Source organism: Taudactylus pleione, unplaced genomic scaffold, assembly GCF_031769625.1.
Source record: "Taudactylus pleione unplaced genomic scaffold, aTauple2 ptg000179l, whole genome shotgun sequence".
Classification (NCBI taxonomy): Eukaryota; Metazoa; Chordata; class Amphibia; order Anura; family Myobatrachidae; genus Taudactylus; species Taudactylus pleione.
Window position 1 is genome coordinate 21,323,470 of NW_028284581.1, and position 19,520 is coordinate 21,342,989.

At 46.4% G+C, this 19,520-nt stretch overlaps 1 protein-coding gene across 2 annotated transcripts in view; it reads right to left on the reverse strand.

Annotated features, from left to right (window-relative positions):
- The window catches only part of ZNF236 (zinc finger protein 236), a 192,347-nt gene that overhangs the window by 97,895 nt on the left and 74,932 nt on the right, over window positions 1-19,520 (reverse strand). For both annotated transcript variants that reach the window (XM_088475911.1, XM_088475912.1), the window contains exons 14-18: window positions 17,206-17,466; window positions 11,724-11,965; window positions 3,522-3,623; window positions 3,296-3,420; window positions 2,243-2,346 (exon numbers count right to left, since the gene is read on the reverse strand). In XM_088475911.1, the coding sequence (XP_088332037.1) occupies window positions 2,243-2,346; window positions 3,296-3,420; window positions 3,522-3,623; window positions 11,724-11,965; window positions 17,206-17,466 (834 nt within the window). The remainder of the gene's footprint in view (window positions 1-2,242; window positions 2,347-3,295; window positions 3,421-3,521; window positions 3,624-11,723; window positions 11,966-17,205; window positions 17,467-19,520) is intronic.

Genomic DNA, 19,520 nt, shown 5'->3' on the forward strand with positions numbered 1-19,520 from the left:
CTAGAAATTATACATATTGTAGGTTATTTACAGGGCCAGGTTGTAAGTGTAAAACACGTTTTCAACCTGCACACATACACACAAAAAAAGTATCCCTGTGGCCATATTATGATTCTTCCAAGTATATTAATGTTGTGTTGTCAAAATTACTTTATGCTTAGAGGAGGACAGAACCGCAGAAGCACTTGTCAGGAGACCAGTCTGTTGCAGATGCTCTACCCCTGAAGCACAGATCCATGCTAATCAATGCCAGTACAGTGTAGCACCAGGTTGGGCTGGTGACATTACCTGAGCAAAGATGCTTTGTATTAGTTAGTAGCAACAGGCCTCCCAGTTTGTCATATTCCTTGCAGATCCACAAGGAGCAGTGGGCTCGACTCAGACCTGCTCACTAGATGCGTTCGCATGCAGCAAAAGTATGCAAATCGCGATCGCACTGCAAAGCAATAGCACGCCCACTATGTCTTGGCATGCAATCGCGGTGTGTATGCAGACGCCCACCAGCCTGTCTTAAGATGCCCACTTTCCCACGTCATCTCCAGGAAGTGTAAGCAACCATCGTTAACATCGAGTACCAACGGAAGCGAACGCAGCACTTGTGGTTAACCATACCCTACCGCAAGCGCTTCAGTGTGTAAAACAACCATGTGACGTGTATTATGATGCTGCATCTTAATTATGCACACCTCTGAAATGGCGTTGAGACGCTCTGGCATGCCTGCATTCGCACCACCACTCCCCCGTTTCCATTGACCATCTCCTGTCACCACCCACAAACGGCTTGTCCTGTCACTCATTCTAGCGAGCTGGCTATGCGCAGCGAGCTAATGATTCACGATCGCATGGACTAGTTCGCGCACGCACACTGCGATGCATACCCATGCACAGATTGCAAACATTGGCAGGCTGCGTGCGAACACAGCCTAACGAGCGGGTCTGAACTGGGCCCAGTATCCGTTGTCTATAAGCTTTGCTTTTTCTCATTATGGAATACAAAGCTGGAGGAAAGAAAAAAAAATTTGGTTTTAGATCAGTGTTTGTCAATGGATTTCATTCTAGGAGACAAAAATGCTTAATGACAGTCCTGTATTTGTAAGTACTAACTAAAATGTAAAAAATGAAATGCATGAAAATAAAATTTGCAATAATTCTGTATTCCTTTGATTTCTCAGAAATCCATATCATCCATATAGTCACGAAGAGCATTTATTAGTAAAGTTCAATCCACCTTTCACAATATTAGGGTGGTGATTCCAGGGCTGGGGAGTGTCTCGTTCAGAAAAAGGGGATGGCTATTGCGGTCTGTTGACGCCTCTAGGTCTGAACGAGCGAACAAAACATGCAGACTTTTTTTGTAAAAAACGCCCCCTGGCCGCTCGCATCATACGTCATGTCCGCTATTTATTAGATTAATCGAGTACATCGAACGGCGTCTGAACTGCTCGCTATTCTTGTGGTTAGTTTTTCCTACCGCAATCATGCGAGCAGTTCTGGCTAAAAGACACCCAACTAACGTGGACGATGACGCTGCTTTCTTAATTATGCACTCCCATTAAACACACGTTTTGACCGTTTGGCACGCCTGCGTTCGGATCTCCACACCCCGTTTTTAAGCACCTTCCCCTGTTACCACCCACAAACGCCTCATCCTGTCACTCAAAACATCAGGCATTCGCTATATTGCGAGCACACGATTTCTGACCGCACTGACTGGTTCGCGCATGCATACTGAAACCCATACGCAGATGTGCGAACATCGCTCGGAACGAGCGAGCGGCCGCTTACGAGCGGCTCTGAATGAGACCCTCAATGTCTAAAAGTTCTATAACTTGCATACAGGAACAATCCTGCAACTCATTTAGTTACAGTACCAGAAACTTGTACCCCAGCTTTGGAGGGGGATGTGATATGGGCATGTTGGGGTTCCTCAGTAAGATTTGTAGATTTTTGAGGGTTACATTTACTAACATAGATTGAAAACCTCTGATTTAGGTAAATAACAAATATTTATTTTAATAAAACATTAAGTCACAGCTGTTGCATGATGATACCCTAATAGTTTCTTTATTTGGACAAATTTAAGTGCATATATTGTCATGTGTGTGAAACTTAAAATAAACCTGCAAATGAGCTTTTATGCATATTTACGCTTATATAGTTAATGTATTTACATGAATACATATGAGCCTCATTAGGTATACAACAATGTTAGTCTTATTTGGCATCTATGTAAGTTACTAACCTGTAAGCACGTCTGCTTTGTTCCTCCGTAGACTCTAAAAATTGGGAGCGTTGGGTCTCAAGTTCAATTTCTTCCTGTGCCTCCTCCTGAATTAAACGTGCAGTCTAGCAACAAAAAAATAAAGATCTGGTACTCAATAAATTACTTGTTACCTATACATGAAATTACAAAACAAAGTGGTGCGTGTCAATGTGTGCATTGTACAAAAGACAACAGTCAATTGCTTTCTAAGTGTAAAATGGCTCAACATGGAAAATTCTGGAGTTAATGATTAAATGTATCTACAAACGATAAAGTTGAAGGCATCAATTTATTTAAATTCGGAACACTAAAGAATAGACTTAAATGATAAAATAAACACTTTCTTCAAATACCACGACTATAACTGAAGTCATCACAATAATTCGCTATATCACCAAATATATCAAAACACTTGCTCACAATATTTAACATACTGTACAAGTGTTGATGTCAGTTCCTGAATAGATAAATGTGGCAACATATACTGTACATTTTAGTAGTGGTATTGTATGATAAATAGTTTTAGCTCTTTGATTTGCCTAATGAAACAGTAAATCATATATTTCAGCCTCACAAACATATTACACCCTAATGGAGCGTACACACGGTCAGATTTGTCAGACTTGTCAGATTTGTCAGATGAACGACTGAACGATTAAACGATTTGAACGATTTGGACGATTTGACCAAAGTTTTGAACGATTTGAACGATTTGAACGATTTTTGACTGCATTAAAATGAATGGAATCGTCCAAGTCTGACTGCAAACACATCAGATGTCAGATATCGTTATCTGACAAACGGGAACGCGCATCGTTGATCGTCCATCGTTCAGGCATGTCAGATATGAACGATTTTCCATCAGATATGAACGACTGAACGATTTTTAAATCGTTATCGTCCATATCTGAAGAAAAAATCTGATCGTGTGTATGCACCATAACTGATGATTTCACAAAGCTGTCAGGAAGTTAGCACTCAAGGAAATATTGAAAGAACTCTCTACAGAAATAGTGTATATGTGGTTGGTACCTCCAGAAGTGTTGGCTGCTGGTAGCTTGTTGAAAGTGCTTGAGACTCTAGGGTACTGGAATCCTGTAACTGCTGCACAGCTGGGAACGGTGTTTGCTGGTTAAACCCATCAGTCACAGTAAAGCCTAAGAAAATTATATTACATCATGAACACCAGACACTGTATTAAGTAGTTTTATCACTATACATAAAACTACTAAAACAGTTTGGGTGATAAACCACTTACCTTGTGGAAGCCCTTGCTGGTCAAATGGTTGTGGAGGCAAGACCTGGGAATCATATTGGCCAATGTTCTCTTGCAGGGTATGTTGGGAAGTCACATATCTATCTACAAAAATGCATAAACAATTGTTAAGAAAACAAATTAAAAATACAAAAAGGTCATTATAACACAGATGGATTTACTGATATTTTTTTAAGTTATCAGACTTAATAAATCCTTTTCTTGTGATTTTTGGAAAAAATGCCCTTAGGTATATGAATTTATTTTTGGAAAAATAAAAAGCTTATTTGAATCACTGCTCAATATGTTTCTTTTTTCTGTGTCAGTTCTGAATTAGCTCTCCCTCGCTGAGTACACCAAAAAAGGTGAAAAGAGAATTACATCGGTTATAGCTGGGATCTCACAGTGCAATTTGGTCAGGAGGTTTGTAAGTTTTACATGAAACTAATTTAGTATGGTATACTGAATTAAAGTATTTGGCAGTTGCCATTAATAAGAAAGTATATAATTAGACACATAAGAACATCTCAAAGATAGGAATGTAATCTATATTGCATGTCAGTCATTAGGATGCTGTTTCTAGCATGCTCTCTGTATTGCATGGTGATAACAAGAGATATGGTAAGAACGTACCTTTGTTATCTCTGTTTCTACGAAGTCCATAGGGTCCACAGGGTGACCTTGGAGTATAGCTGGATCCTGGATCCTCGGGCACCACGGAGTTAAAGCTTTCAGCTGCTCCCAGGATGCACTTGGGTCCATCCTCCCCTATACCCCGCACCCGAGCCACAGGCACCTCAGTTGGTAAGCAGCCCAGGCCGGAGGAGGAGACGAAACAGAGAGAAGGAAGACTGGAACACACAAGAACCATACTCACAGAAATGGGAGACGGAAAAACGGTGACCAGTCACAGAGCCCATATGAAGCCAGGTGCGTCAGGGCGGGTGCCCTGTGGACCCTATGGACTTCGTAGAAACAGAGATAACAAAGGTAAGTTCTTACCATATCTCTTGTTTTCTACTTCAGGGTCCATAGGGGTCCACAGGGTGACCTTCGGGATGTCCCAAAGCAAAGCGGGGACGCTCCTGTGCTGATAGGAGAACCCGGCGCCCAAAGGATGCATCCTGAGAGGCAAAGGTGTCAAACGCATAGAACCTCAAAAAGGTCTGAATGGAAGACCAGGTGGCCGCCTTACACAGCTGAACAGCAGAGGCGCCACGGCTAGCAGCCCAAGGGCCCACAGACCGAGTGGAATGAGCCTTAACAGAGGCTGGAACAGGTAAACCCTCCTGCATATAAGCCTCAATAATAACAGAACGAAGCCAACGGGCCAGAGTCTGTTTGCTGGCAGGCCAACCCCTCTTGTGAAAACCAAAGAGGATAAACAAAGAATCCGACTTCCTCACCGAACTAGTCCGGTCCACATAAACCTGGAGTGCACGGACAACGTCTAAGGAAGCCTCCCCAGCCGAAAGATCAGGCGACTGAAAGGCTGGTACAACAATTTCCTGATTAATGTGGAACCTGGAAACCACCTTAGGCAGAAAATCAGGACGAGTGCGAAGCACCGCTCTGTCCTGATGAAAAACCAGAAAAGGGGGACGACAGGAAAGCGCCCCCAAATCCGAAACTCTCCTGGCAGAAGCAATTGCCAAGAGGAAAACCGTCTTAAAAGTTAGCCACTTGAGCTCCACTGACTCCAAGGGCTCAAAAGGAGGACCCTGTAAGGCCCGAAGAACCACCGCCAAATCCCACGGGGCCACAGGTGGCACAAAGGGAGGCTGGATTCTTAAAACACCCTGGAAAAAGGTGTGTACATCCGGCATAGCAGCAATCCTGCGCTGGAACCACACCGACAGAGCAGACACGTGCACCTTCCGTGAGGAAAGACGTAATCCTAAGTCCAAACCCGACTGAAGGAAAGCCAGAATACGCGAAACCCGGAACACCTGGGGATCATATCTTCTGGCCTCGCACCACTGAAAGTAAGTGTGCCACACTCTGTGGTAGATCCTCGCGGAAGCAGGCTTGCGCGCCCTCAGCATGGTAGTAATAACGGAGCTAGAAAAGCCCCGAGACCTCAGGACGGCTGTCTCAAGAGCCACGCCGTCAAAGATAGTCGACCCAGATCCGGGTGAAGACAGGGCCCCTGAGACAACAGGTCCCGTCGTTGAGGTAGGAGGTACGGAGCGTCGATGGACAGGCTCCGCAGATCGGAGTACCACGGCCTTCTGGGCAACGCTGGGGCCACCAGGATCAGTGTGCCTCTGTCCTGCTTGAACTTGCGCAGGACCCGAGGCAGCAGAGATATCGGAGGGAACAAGTAAGCCAGGCGAAACAACCATTTCACCGACAGCGCGTCTATTAGACTTGCGCCTGTGTCCCTTGTCCTTGACCCGTATACGGGCAGCTTGTGATTGTGACGGGATGCCATCAGGTCCAGTTCCGGCAGCCCCCACTTGTCCACGAGTAGTTGGAATACCTCTGGATGAAGCGACCATTCCCCGGGATGCACGTCGTAACGGCTGAGGAAGTCCGCCTCCCAATTGAGGACTCCCGGGATGAAGACTGCCGAGAGAGCTGGAAGATAGCGCTCCGCCCAAGCCAGGACGCGGGAAACCTCCGACATCGCAGCTCGACTGCGAGTCCCTCCCTGGTGATTGATGTACGCCACCGTGGTGGCGTTGTCCGACTGCACTTGAACGACCCTTCCATGAAGAGCGGTGCCGGACGACTGCAGGGCTCTGTACACTGCCCGCAGTTCCAGGATGTTGATGGGAAGAATCGCTTCCTCTGCTGACCAATGACCCTGAAGTGACAAGGAGCCTGTCACCACCCCCCAACCCCGGAGACTGGCATCTGTCGTGAGCAGAACCCACTCCGGGATCCAAAAGGGGCGCCCCTCGAGGAGATGAGCCGTCTGTAGCCTCCAGGCCAGGGACAGACGCACCTCCGAGGACAACACCAGCATCTGAGAGCAGATCCTGTGTGGCAATCCGTTCCATTCCAAAAGAATCAGCCTCTGCAGGGGCCTGGAATGGAACTGGCCAAACTCCACCATGTCGAATGCCAACACCATGGACCCCAAAACTCTCATCGCTGAGTGCACCGACACTCTGCCCCTGCTCAGACAACTGTGAATCTGCAGCTGTAAGGAGGAGACCTTCTCTGGAGTCAGAAAAATCCGTTGTTGACGAGAGTCCAGAAGGGCCCCCAAATGAACCATCCGCTGAGATGGGATGAGGGAGGACTTCTTCCAGTTGATCAACCACCCGTACGCCTGTAGACAAGCGACCGTCAGGTGGAGATGCTGGATCAGTACCTCTGGGGAGCTTGCCAGCAAGAGGAGGTCGTCTAGATACGATAGCAACCGTATCCCCTGGCTCCGAAGGTGAGCCACCATGACCGCCATCACCTTGGTAAATACCCTTGGTGCCGTGGAGAGGCCAAAGGGTAGAGCCCTGAATTGGTAGTGGTTGTGGAGAATAGCAAACCGCAGAAACCGTTGGTGCGAAGTTGCTATAGGCACATGGAGGTAGGCGTCCTGGATATCCAGGGAGACCATATAATCCCCCGGTTCCATCGCCAGAATGATGGAACGCAAAGTTTCCATCCTGAATTTGGGAACCCTGAGAAATCTGTTCAGGGACTTTAAATTGAGGATGGGGCGATGAGAGCCATTGGGTTTCTGCACCAGAAACAGCGTAGAGTAATACCCCATCCCACGTTGAGATTGTGGCACGGGTATAATGACCCCCGCCATCAGCAAGGCCTCTATGGCTTCCTGAACCTGCAAGGCCTTGGTTTTGTCCTGAGAAGGACTTGTGCAAAAAAACTGGCGAGGCGGCCGGTGCCGAAAAGACAGGGCGTACCCCTGGGAGATCACTTCTCGCACCCAGGCATCCGTGGTGGTATTGTGCCAGCACTGGGCGAATTGAAGAAGTCGGCCTCCCACTCTGAGGTCCCCCAGAGGGAGGCCCACCCCATCATGCCGAAGGCTTATCTTCTTGCTTGGAAGAAGGGCGCCTAGCACTCCAGGCTTGCTTCTTTGGCTTTGAGGCGGTCTTGGTTGCGGACTGCCTCAGGAAGGACTGACCTTTTGCCTGAACCCGAAAGGAGCGAAAGGCCGAGCTCCGGACCTTAGCAGGTGTCGAAGCTGAAGGGAGGAAGGCTGACTTGGACTTTGCCAGGGTATCTACTATTTTGTCCAGGTCCGGACCAAATAGTAACTCTCCATTAAAAGGTAAGGCCTCCAAGCCTTTCTTTCAATCAGCGTCTGCTCTCCAAGACCTCAACCACAAGGATCTGCGAGCAGACACTGCTGCCGCCGAAACCCTAGAGGTCAGCAAGCTAGCATCCAAAGATGCTTCTCCAATGTAGGAAGCGGCATCTCTCATCTGTCCTAACAACGCCCTCTGGACATCCGGAGCTTCATCCGTAAACGTATCCTCCAAGGCGTTGGCCCAACCCTCAATGGCCTTGGCCACCCAGGAGATGGCCATGGACGGCCGGGCCACAGCCCCTGAGAGAGAATAAATAGACTTTAGACAAGTCTCCACCTTCCTGTCCGTAGGATCCTTCAGCGAGGATATAGACGGCAATGGCAAAGTAGCACTCCTGATGAGGCGTGTTACATGGGAATCAACCGCAGGCGGAGTTTCCCATTTCTTACAATGCGCCTCCGGAAACGGATAGTTGGACGCCAACCGCTTCTGTGGCAGGAATCGCTTACTGGGCGTCTGCCAGGCCACCGCCATGTGATCCGTCAACTGATCAGACAAAGGGAACGCTGCAGAAGTAACCTTAGCTTTTTTAAAACTAGGATACCTCGACTTGGGAGCGGGAGCCTCATCCTCAATCAGAAGAATGGCCCGCACCGCCCTAACCAGAGCCCGCACATTGATGGAAGACTTAGTGTCTACCTCCTGGACTGAGGCATCTGAGGCTGAGTCATCCTGCACCTTGCCATCATCCGAGGACCCCTCAGAGTCCGAAAAATGCGCAGCCTGCGCCATAACTGTGCGTTTAGATGCCCTGGAGGGCACATCACTGCGCAACATCGACTGAAAAGCCGAAGATGCTGCCGCCAAATCTTGGACAGTGTGGGAAAGCGCATCCACCCAGGGTGGAGGAGCTGCCACAGGAGCCTGAAACGGCACCACAGCCTGCTGCGCCACCAGGGTGGACTGTATATACATTGGCAACCCTGCATAGGGACCAACAGGCTGAGACCCTGGGGGAGTCTGCAATAATTGTGGGACACCCGGGGAAAGGGGGATGGTAGGCTGGGGCAACGCCCTAGTAGGGACGGCAGTCGGGACCGACAGACGGTCCGCGATGGACACCAGCACCTGGGAAAACATCATCCATGGTGGCTCCTGCGACATAGGAGGTTTAGACGTACCAGGGATCGCCTGGCACCGTCCGCACAGGCCGTCCTGTGACAAATTCTCCCTATCCACTCCTGCAGAACAGCGCCTGCAGGAGAACAATACCGGAGCCACGGAGTGCTCAATCTCCTCCTCAGACATGACCGACTATATAATTAAATATACAGTTATGACACAGGAAGAAAACGTGCGCACTCACCAGTGTGCTGGACAACAGCCCACAATATGGTACTGTGTAGCACACAACCATATGTGACGGACCTCACAAATACGTGATCTATATAAGTGAGGTCAGTAGAAACACCCTTCCCCCGCACACCTTCAGGGCTTGTAGGAGAAGGAAGGGGATAGGAATAAGCTAACAGTAAGTAGAAATTAGCACAGACAGGCAGCACTAGCAAAAGTCACATACCATGCAGGAAGATATACTCACTGCACTTTTCCACTACAATCAACCTGCCCAGATTCAGTGTCTGGGAGGGCTATAGTGCTGTGTACACTGTCCTTGTCGGGGGAGACGTACACAGGGGGACCGGTCCGCGTGCTCCCTGAGAGTATCCGCACTGCCACAGAGAAAATGGCTGCTGGAGACCTCAGAGGAGGAGTGGCCGTGTAACTGCAGCTCAGCGATGCCAGACTACGTGCTGAAAGGCGCGCTGAGCTGAGGGGAGGAGCCGCTAGGCAGGGAAGGCTTCCTCCCCTGGCTAGCATATTAACCCCCAAGGTTGCCGGCATCCCGCTTGCCTTATTTACCCTGGTGGTCTAGTGGTCTGGCGGGGTATGCCTCCGCTGGAGGGGGGGCCCGCCGCCACCGCTAGCGTCCCCGGTCTGTCCCCTAGAATCGGGGGCATGGGACTGCATTTTTAAAAGGAACCCGCGCACCGCCGCTAATCAGCGGTGCGCGGCTTACCTGGATCTCCCCGGCGTCTCCGGCAGCAGTCCCGGGGGAAACCAGAGTCCGGCTAGTACAGACTCTGGCTTCCCCCGCCGCGATCCCCAGTTCAGTGCTGGCGTCGCGGCGCCAGCAGGGAGAAGGAGCGGCAGCGTGGGCGTCTTTACAGACAGCCCATCGCTGCCGCTCTGAAGAAATAACTTACTGAAAATAAATTTAGATAAAAATAAAAAGCTTTAGGGGGCTGCTCCTGCAGGGTGACCCGACTCCGGCCGGGCACCATCTTAAACTGAGGTGCCTGTGGCTCGGGGGCGGGGTATAGGGGAGGATGGACCCAAGTGCATCCTGGGAGCAGCTGAAAGCTTTAACTCTGTGGTGCCCGAGGATCCAGGATCCAACTATACCCCAAGGTCACCCTGTGGACCCCTATGGACCCTGAAGTAGAAAACTAGGATTCTGTTTATTGTATGATAATCACTAGAATGCTCTCTGTATTATATGGTGGGAACTAGGACATACTATATTGTATGTCAATCACTAGAATTACTGTCTGTATTGTAGGCATATTACTAAGTTGCTGTCTATTTCATATTGGTCATTAGGGTGCATTCGGCAGACCTGTTGATAACATTGGGCCCGATTCAAATTTGGGATTAGAGTTAAAAAAAAAAGCAAGTAACTTTGCACCTTGGTAAAACCATATTGCACTGCAGGTGGGATATATTTAACATGTGCAGAGAGATTAAGATTTGGGAGGCATGTGTCAAAACAAATATAAATTGCAGTGTAAAAATAAAGTTGTTCAGCATTTGTGGGCTACACGCAAAAGTAGCCAGTATTTACCCTGCATGCAAAAAGTAGTATGTATTTGCATCCCTTGCATTGCAACAAGGTTTGTCCAGGAACACAGTTATTTGCTCTATCATAAGCTGGGCACACACTAAACGACGTGTGTACCCAGAGACCAGACGGGCCGCCATATCGGGCGGCCGGTACACAATAGACGATACAATTCCTGACCGCCCGAGATGTCGGCCCCTACCGCATCCCACTGCATGGGGTTGTCAACCACATCGTCAGGTTGGGCTGCAGATATGTCCGACCTGACGATGTGGCTGACAAACCCACGGGAGCGTGCTCCGCTCGACATAGAGCGTACACACTTAACAATTTTGACAATTTATCGTTCCGATCCATCAGAATCAGTCAAATCGTTAAAAAAAAAAAATCGCTAAGTGCGTACCCAGCTTTATTCTATTACAGTGGTTCCCAAAAATTGTTTGAATCACGGGGCCCTAGAGTATCAGCATTTTATCCATGGCACCTCTGGGGCAAAAGTTTCTTATTGAGAAATTCAGCAAACATTAAATGAAGTAAATTGTGCTTATAGGTCACCTTTAGTTTCAGTTATGTTGGGCACGCTTCTTTTTGTCCACATATATTTTTTGATTGGCAGCCATTAGCACTGGTTTTGCCTATCAGGTGTGTGCTACAGCATATAAATAACTTAATTAATAAAAATGTAATTCAAGAAGTGGCTCAAATGTAATACTGTACTCTGTACTCCAATACTGTTGGACTCTGATGTGAGGTTCACATTTTTTTTTTTTTACACAGTGCAACTCTTCAGGTTTTTCTGCCACTATAAGGCAGCCAATTAGAAGAGGTTTCTCACTGTGAATAGTGTGAGACCGTTCCCGATTTGCTTTGCCAAGGTTAACTTATTTAAACTGGGGGAGCTCTACCAAGAATTTAGCTTTGGTGCTAACTTTCCAATGTATCAGAGAAGGAGAACCTCTTACATGGCTCCTTGGAAGGTCTGACAGAGGTTTTCTGACTGACCCATGGATTATACATAACTCTGGCTAACACTGACAGCATACAGTACAATTTACACTTCTCCTGCATGGGTTAAGTGTTTACCTTCATCAGTTTCTAGGTGTTGATCAGCGAGTGCCTGCTCTAGTGCAGGGGAGACTGTTCCCATATCTGGCTGTGGGCTCAGCTGTAAAATAGCTTCTTCCTGTGCAGCTACATTGCTCGACTGATGAAGACCAGCCGCTTCTATTTCTACCTGTATCTGATTAGACACATGGATTTGATCTACCGCTGTTTCTTCTGGAGGTACGGGTTGGTGTTGCTGGAGCTGGTGTGCAACCTCATACCTAGAAGAAAAGATGATGGTCACAGAGATCAAATACCATGACCATGTGAAGTGCAACATCATTTTCAGCAATGCATACTTATACATTTTGAAATGTTGGAAACAATTTGTTGAATGTGCATAAATGTCAACAATTCAAATTGTGCAAGAGAGAAATTTAGGATTGGTGGTACATATTATCGAATATCTAGTAGCAGAGTTATGCAATATTTTAGAGCTCATTTTTCCTAATCTGAATGTCAGTATATTACACCTTTTATATAATAGCAGCAACAAAAGTAACAAAAAACATATAAACAAACTAGGGATGTGCAGGCTCGGATAGGTTCGAGTTTGCACGTGGAGTTCGGATTTTTCCCTCCAAAAAAACGGAACTCAGAACGAGGCAAAACGTCATCTTACATGGACGAACATCATCATTCCTGGTCTTTTGTCCAGGAATGATGATGTTCGTCCATGTAAGATGACGTTTTGCCTCGTTCTGAGTTCCGTTTTTTTGGAGGGAAAAATCCGAACTCCACGTGCAAACTCGAACCTATCCGAGCCTGCACATCCCTAAAACAAACATACATACATACATATATGTAGCACATCATCCCTTCATGAGTGAATGCAATTCGTTTGAATCACTGATGTGTCCTCATACACTATTGCTGCAGTGGTGCCAAACAGCCCTTCTTCTCGCGCCATGTCCCATGTGACTCAGCTTGCGCCAAGCGCCTTTTTGGATCTTTTTCTGCCCAAAAATACATCGTCGCAATCAAATGTGAAAAACCGTTCCCACTAGACTGCACTAATTAGTTATGCAACACATATATTTGTGTACGTCTTAGAAAATATCTGTAAACAAAGTCCTACGATGCAGCAGCCATGGCTTTTTTCCACACCAAGTACAGTTGTGCTTAGAATACACACAGATATGCAAGTGTCACATATCAAATTAATCAGTGCACTCTCTTGAAGCGATTTCTCACATCTAATTGCAACAAGAGACGCATTTTTGGGCTAAAAAAAAGACGCACTGCGCCAGCCGAGTCACATGGGACCTGATGGCTCACTTGCACCAAACATCCCGCACCACATGGCGTATTGAGGATTGGTGAATGAGGACACATCTGTAGAAGTCATTCAGACGTATAAAACTGAAAATACGGTAACAAATAGTGACATGGACTTTAGATCCGAAAGAGTATAAATAGGAATATATGTATTGTTTTTTTCTCTATTCAAACGAAATAATCATTTTAGTGAATTACACCCTCTTCTTCCTCCAAAATTATAATCTACAATCATTCCAAACTCATCTATGTTCTCGTATTTCAAGAAAGAAGAAAATTAAGTGGAAAACTACTTGTAGTCATACTGCCAGTGACATGACATTTTAATGGAAATGCGCACTTCCTAAAGAAAGATGTCATATTACCGTCTAAATAGCTTTGATTATAATTGAGAACAGCACTTTGCAACATTTAATAAATAGAGAATCTTTTTTCACATTTGCAAAAGAAATAAATATAGCTGTAAAAATTATTGCTCTTTCTGGAAAGCTGGGCTTGCCTTCTCGACAACATGTAACATTATTTGGGGAGACATCCATGGTATAAGGCAATTGTTCCATGAAATCACAAAAACTAAAAAAAAAAAAAAACAACAAAAAATCATAATAACCTACAAACATCCTGTGCATGGTAAAAGTAGGTTAGAGACAATTGTGGAATTACAAGTTCACAACTCCAACATTACTAATTATATATAATATAATACATTTTGCAATAAATGAACAGAGGTTTTGGCATAATCATGGAGTTGTGCACTTCTAATTCTTCTTTTTGTGTATTGAACAATAGTCTCCACAGGTAGCACCTCCCATTATATATATATATTTAGGGTGTGCAGTCTAGGGCCCTTTTTTTACATAGAGACAATTGTGGCCCTGATTGCAATTAGTAATTACAGCAACTGTAAGTAAGACAGAATACAGACAGTAACGAGAGCCTAGCCACTAATGCTTTTATATCAGGAAAGGGCAAAAACAAAATGTAAGAGAAATTCTCATAAGCAATTTATCCCAACAACATATGCTTGTTTATTTTGCACTAGCTGGGATACCCGGTGTTGTACAGGTTGAAGACCGGACCCTGAAGTACACCTGCAGCTTTCATTTTTTGTTTACATACAGTATTCCTCGCCTATAACCTGGATAACAATGCACATAAGGAGTAAATGACAGTGCAGGCAGTTGTATTCTTCTACCGTTTGGAAGGGTTATATCAGGAGCTGACTGACTTACAACACAGAAATCATTTTTTTTCCAAATCACTTGAGTTTCAGAAATCACTGCAGAACAGAGCGGGTGATTCAGCTGCGGACGGATATGCTATCACAGCTGCTAACAGGTTAGCAGCTGATATAGCTGTAATATGATAATGCAGCAGGAGGTGCCACGCCTCCTGCATGCATTAACAATCCGTGCTGCATCCAAGGACGCAGCACCGGATCATCTGAGATTCCTTCGGCCGGCTGAGTGGCCATTGTGTCACTCACCCGGCGGAACTGTTCTGCACATGTACAGTACGAGTCAGGCACATGCGCAGACGGGTCAGGTGCATGCACAGATTCCCAAGAATTCGGGATCTACATGATCCCTGTCACTGTGGGCCTGATTCAGAGCCGGACGCTCTGACAAGAGCGCTCGCTCTGAATCAGGGCCCTCCTACCTATTATTGGAGCGGCCTCCTGGCCACCCACAGCTTATGCGAGCGGCCAAAAAGATTGTCGCGATGGTCAAGACCATCGCGACCATCGGGCTTGCGATGAGACCCTGCGGTAGGGTCTCGCTGCCACAAGCCCAGGAGTGCTTTTGGCTATCGGAGCCAAAAGCACTCCCACTGACATCACTAGTGTCAGTGGGGTCAGCCCCAGACGGTAGGCGTTCCCATGGGAACGCCTCAGTCTGGGCAGCAACGGCCCCGGCACGCCCACCAAAGGAGGCGTGCTGTCAGTCACCATCGACAGCATGCCCCCTTTGGTGCGAGATCCATAGCGATGGCTTGGCCGTCGCTATTCGGGTCTCGCGCATGCGCACGACGGAGCTCCCTCCATCGTGCGCATGCGCACTAGGGCACCATCGACCCGCTTGCGAGCGCTCAGCGCTCGCGAGCGGGCCTGAATCAGGCCCTGTGTCCGCAGCTGAATCACTCCCTGAAATCACACTGCAGACCAACTTTGAAGACCATGTCTAGCAAGGCTGCCATCAAGGGGGGAAACCCGGGACTGGAGTCCCTTTCCTGGACAGAAGGGGACCCGCCCACAGTGGCACTGTGTGGGTGCGATCAATCTCCCCTGCTGTTTGTAATCTCCGTACGCTAAGCTTTTCAAGAATCAAAGATTGTGGATTGATTATGTTGTCTTACACAATCTGAATGTATCAAATGCTGAGCTGTTCATGAGCCTGCCAGGCACTCTAAGACTCCTGGGGTGACTGCTATAAGATGAGACAGGAGTGAAATGGTAATAAGAGTGAAATGCTAATAATGCACACAGGGCCTGATTCAGACCCGGTCGCAAGCGCTGAGCGCTCGCAACCGGGTCGATGGTGGCGCATGCGCACGACGGAGCTGGCTCCGTCATGCGAATGCGCGAGACCCGGCTAGCGACGGGAATCCGTCGCTCCGGGTCTCGCACCAAAGGGGGCGAGCTGTCGATGTTGAGTAACAGCTCGCCCCCTTTGGTGGGCGGGCCGGGGGGGGGGTGCGCATGAGAACACTTGCCCAAATGGAGGCATTCCCATGAGAACACCTGCCATTTGGGGGCGGCCCCACTGACATCACAAGTGATGTCATTGGAGAGCTTCCGGCTGATAGAGCCGAAAGCTCTCTGGGGCTTGCGATGAACGAGACCCTACCACAAGGGTCTCGTCGCAAGCCCGATGGTTGCGATGGTCTTGACCATCGCGACCATCATCATGGCCGCTCGCTATAGCTGTGGGTGGTCACCCACAGCTATGCGAGCGGCCTAGAAGCCGCTCCAAAAAAAAAAAAAAAACCCGGCCCTGATTCAGAGCGAGCACTCTGTCAGAGCTACCGGGTCTGAATCAGGCCCACTGTTTAATGTCAACGTTTATCATGCAAACACAGAGGGCTGACTAACTCTGTATTTCATGCAGCTATTGGAAAAGTGATATAGCACAAATACCTATTTCTACAGAGAACAGATACCAGTTACATACAATGTCTAGAGAAAGTAACCAAATATTATTAAAGAGGTACAGGGATTTTCCCACAAAAAAATCTAAAACGTTCTATGTACACGGAGTTCTAATGCTCTTTTGTTGGTGCGAGCGTAGCTGTATGTGATATTGAGGTATTATATATAAATGTGTCTTTGCTGCAAAATTGAGCATTGATGACCTCTGCTGAGATGATTGGTGATCTTGGCACAGTGAGGATGGTCGGGGCGCTGCAAACTGTGCGATATTACTCTGTTAAACAGCACTTTGTGGCCTGTGTCTGACAGTAAAAATGGAGGAAAGTGCAGGGATGAACCATGCCTCTTCTTTTTTTCCTTGATACATAGACCACTATCTACTTTGCATATTTAGCAATATTCAGCTACTACACTAATTTAAATATTAAAGACTGTTCACTATTCACTAGGGGAGAAAGTAGTCTGTGAACGACTTCCTGCTGTACTACAAGCAGTCACATGGGGAACAATGCATATATGTTGTAGCTAGAAAACCTTTCCATAGTTGTGTAGCAGGCAAAGATACTGTATATTGAAAATGTCAGTGCATGTTTGCAATGGTTCCTAATGTCCATCGACAGATTTAGGAGGGAGAAAGCAATTTGCAGAGGGTAAAAATTTTTGTTTACCGTGACTTCAATTAATCCACCTATTGCATGATCATTGTGCTTAACACTCAATAGAATTGCGCTGGCCGAGTTAAGTAGCTGCAGTGACCTCTTTATATGGGTTATTTGCATACTCCCATAAGCTTTTAAGAGAAGGTTCCTCATAATATCATGTTTCTTTGCCACTTATTTTATCCCAAAGATCTATTGTTATTTGATAAGTTTGGATTACTACTACATAGTACTAAACACATAAGTAAGGATGGTGGTGCACTGAGGCTTCATCAAACCTATCACAAATTCGACAACTGTAAGTAGAGAATAAATATCATACTGGCTTTCAAAAGAAATACAAATATTGCACAACATGGATAGGATTATAATTTACCTGTGAGTTTTCATGTGTTTTTTGCAATTTAAGGAGGTTTTAAATGTTTTCTGGCAATAAGGGCACATATATGGTCGCAAGTCATTATGAATACCCATGTGACGCCGGAGGCTTCCACTAGTTGTAAAAGCTCCATTACATATAGGACACTTGTGGGATCTTAATCCTGTGTGAGTTCTAATATGGGCTTTCAAGACACCAGACGATGCAAATCCTCTGCCACACTGATTACATTTAAAAGGTTTTTCACCGGTATGAGACCTAAGAAGAATAGAAAGAGAAACATATTTGTATTAAACTTCACATATTTCAAAAAGGAAAAATATACAAAATGTCAGTTATCCGTTAAGTGCACCTGTCAACATGTATAATAGATTTCTAAATGAAATGTACACAAAAAAAAAATCATCAAATAGAACATACTAGTCATTTGATCCATAAATAGTTTTCTGCCATAAGCCTCAGAATTCAGAGTGCTTCAGTGAGATTACCAGTCCCAAGGGAATTTGACAAGAGGCATAGGACCTGATTCAGACCCACTCGCTAAGTTGTGCTTTATCGCTGTGCGTGATTTTCACCCATCTGCGCATGCGTATAATTCGCAGTGCGCAAGCCAGTCTTTGCGATCTGATTTTGGAAGCCTAAATGTAAATATCCGGCCCCTTTTTGCCAGCAAGCGACCGCATCTTGCGAGCGGGTCTGAATGAGCTAAAAATAGACACCGTCTTGTATGGAACTATTTTAGTCAGTTTGCTCAAACTTTTGGATGCAACTATTTTGAAAATAAATAAAACACCTGTTCTCCTGCTATCTGCCCTAAAGAAGCAATTATGAAGAAGTTCACCTATTGCTTAATGACAGGGATCATACGTTCATCGAGGTTAAGGCTCAGTTTTTCTCCCATGAGGATGGACCTCCACAGTCTCTACCCTAGTAATCCGATCAGATCCATGCACGTTGTGAATATGTATCATACTTGCCACGGTCATGCCTCATTCTGGTACCAGAGTTCGCACTTACGCACTATAGCGCATATTTTACCCAATAATTGACAGTGGAGAATCAAGATGCCGGGTTCCTCAGGACACACTCTGACCAATCAGTAGCGCTGTCCTGAGTTGTCAATCACTTATTTTACGTCATAGAAAGGGAAGGAGACCATGGAGAGTGTGCTGCCCCTCCCTTCCCTCACCCTCTGCTCAGGATCAGAGCAGCCTGTGTGTGGCTAGGGGCAGCAACCAGAGGACTGTACTGGGACTGCAGAGGAGGCAATATGCGTGAATCATACCCATTATAGCTTCCCGAAATAGGTGGAGCTTGTCTGGGGGGAGGATACACTACGGCGCTTGTGGGAGCGGGAATACACTATGGGGTGCCAGGGGAGGGGGATACACGAGCGACTAGTGGAGGGGAATACACTAGGGGTGGATACACTATTAAACTGCTATGGGCCGACATCTGAGAGCATGTGGGGATCTGACGGGCATTTAAGGGGCATGTGGGGAGGTTTGAGAGATATTTAAGTCTCTTAGCATGTAGAGAAGTCTGTGTGGCATTTACAGGACACGTGGAGAGGTCTGTGAGCATTTAATGGGCATGAGGCCTGAAGGTATATATATATATATATATATATATATATATATATATCAATCCAAAAAAGGCGGCACTCCGAGTCCATGTATTAATGAAAATAGATAGTGTTTATTAAACACATTCATCGACGTTTCGGGGCCATCTGCCCCTTCTTCAGGATGACAAAAAGTTTTTGTCATCCTGAAGAAGGGGCAGATGGCCCCGAAACGTTGATGAATGTGTCAATAAACACTATTTTCATTAATACATGGACTCGGAGTGCCGCCTTTTTTGGATTGGTATTGTGGGGACGCTGTTCCCTATCAAGGAAGGCACCTGAGCAAGTTGCTTTGGATTACAGCCTAGTGAGTGCCGGAGTACCATTGGCTTATATATATATATATATATATATATATATATATATATATATATTCTGAAATAGGCAAGTACAGGAGAGAGCACCAGTGAGTGAAAGAATAAAAACATTTTTACATAAATATATGCTTACATACATAGAGGTAAAGACACGTTTTCGTCATTTACTTCACCAGGGCTGGATGAAGTAATTAAATGACAAAATGCGTTGGAGTGGCCTGAGACGTGGACGTTGTAACACTACCCGCCTAGTGTCCAGAGCCGGCGGTGATCCGTGGAACTGGTTTTCATGTTTCAGTTACTTACATCTGCTGAGAACAGAGTGACCAGTGGTGGCTATGATTGCTGTTTAACTCATTTTACCTCTA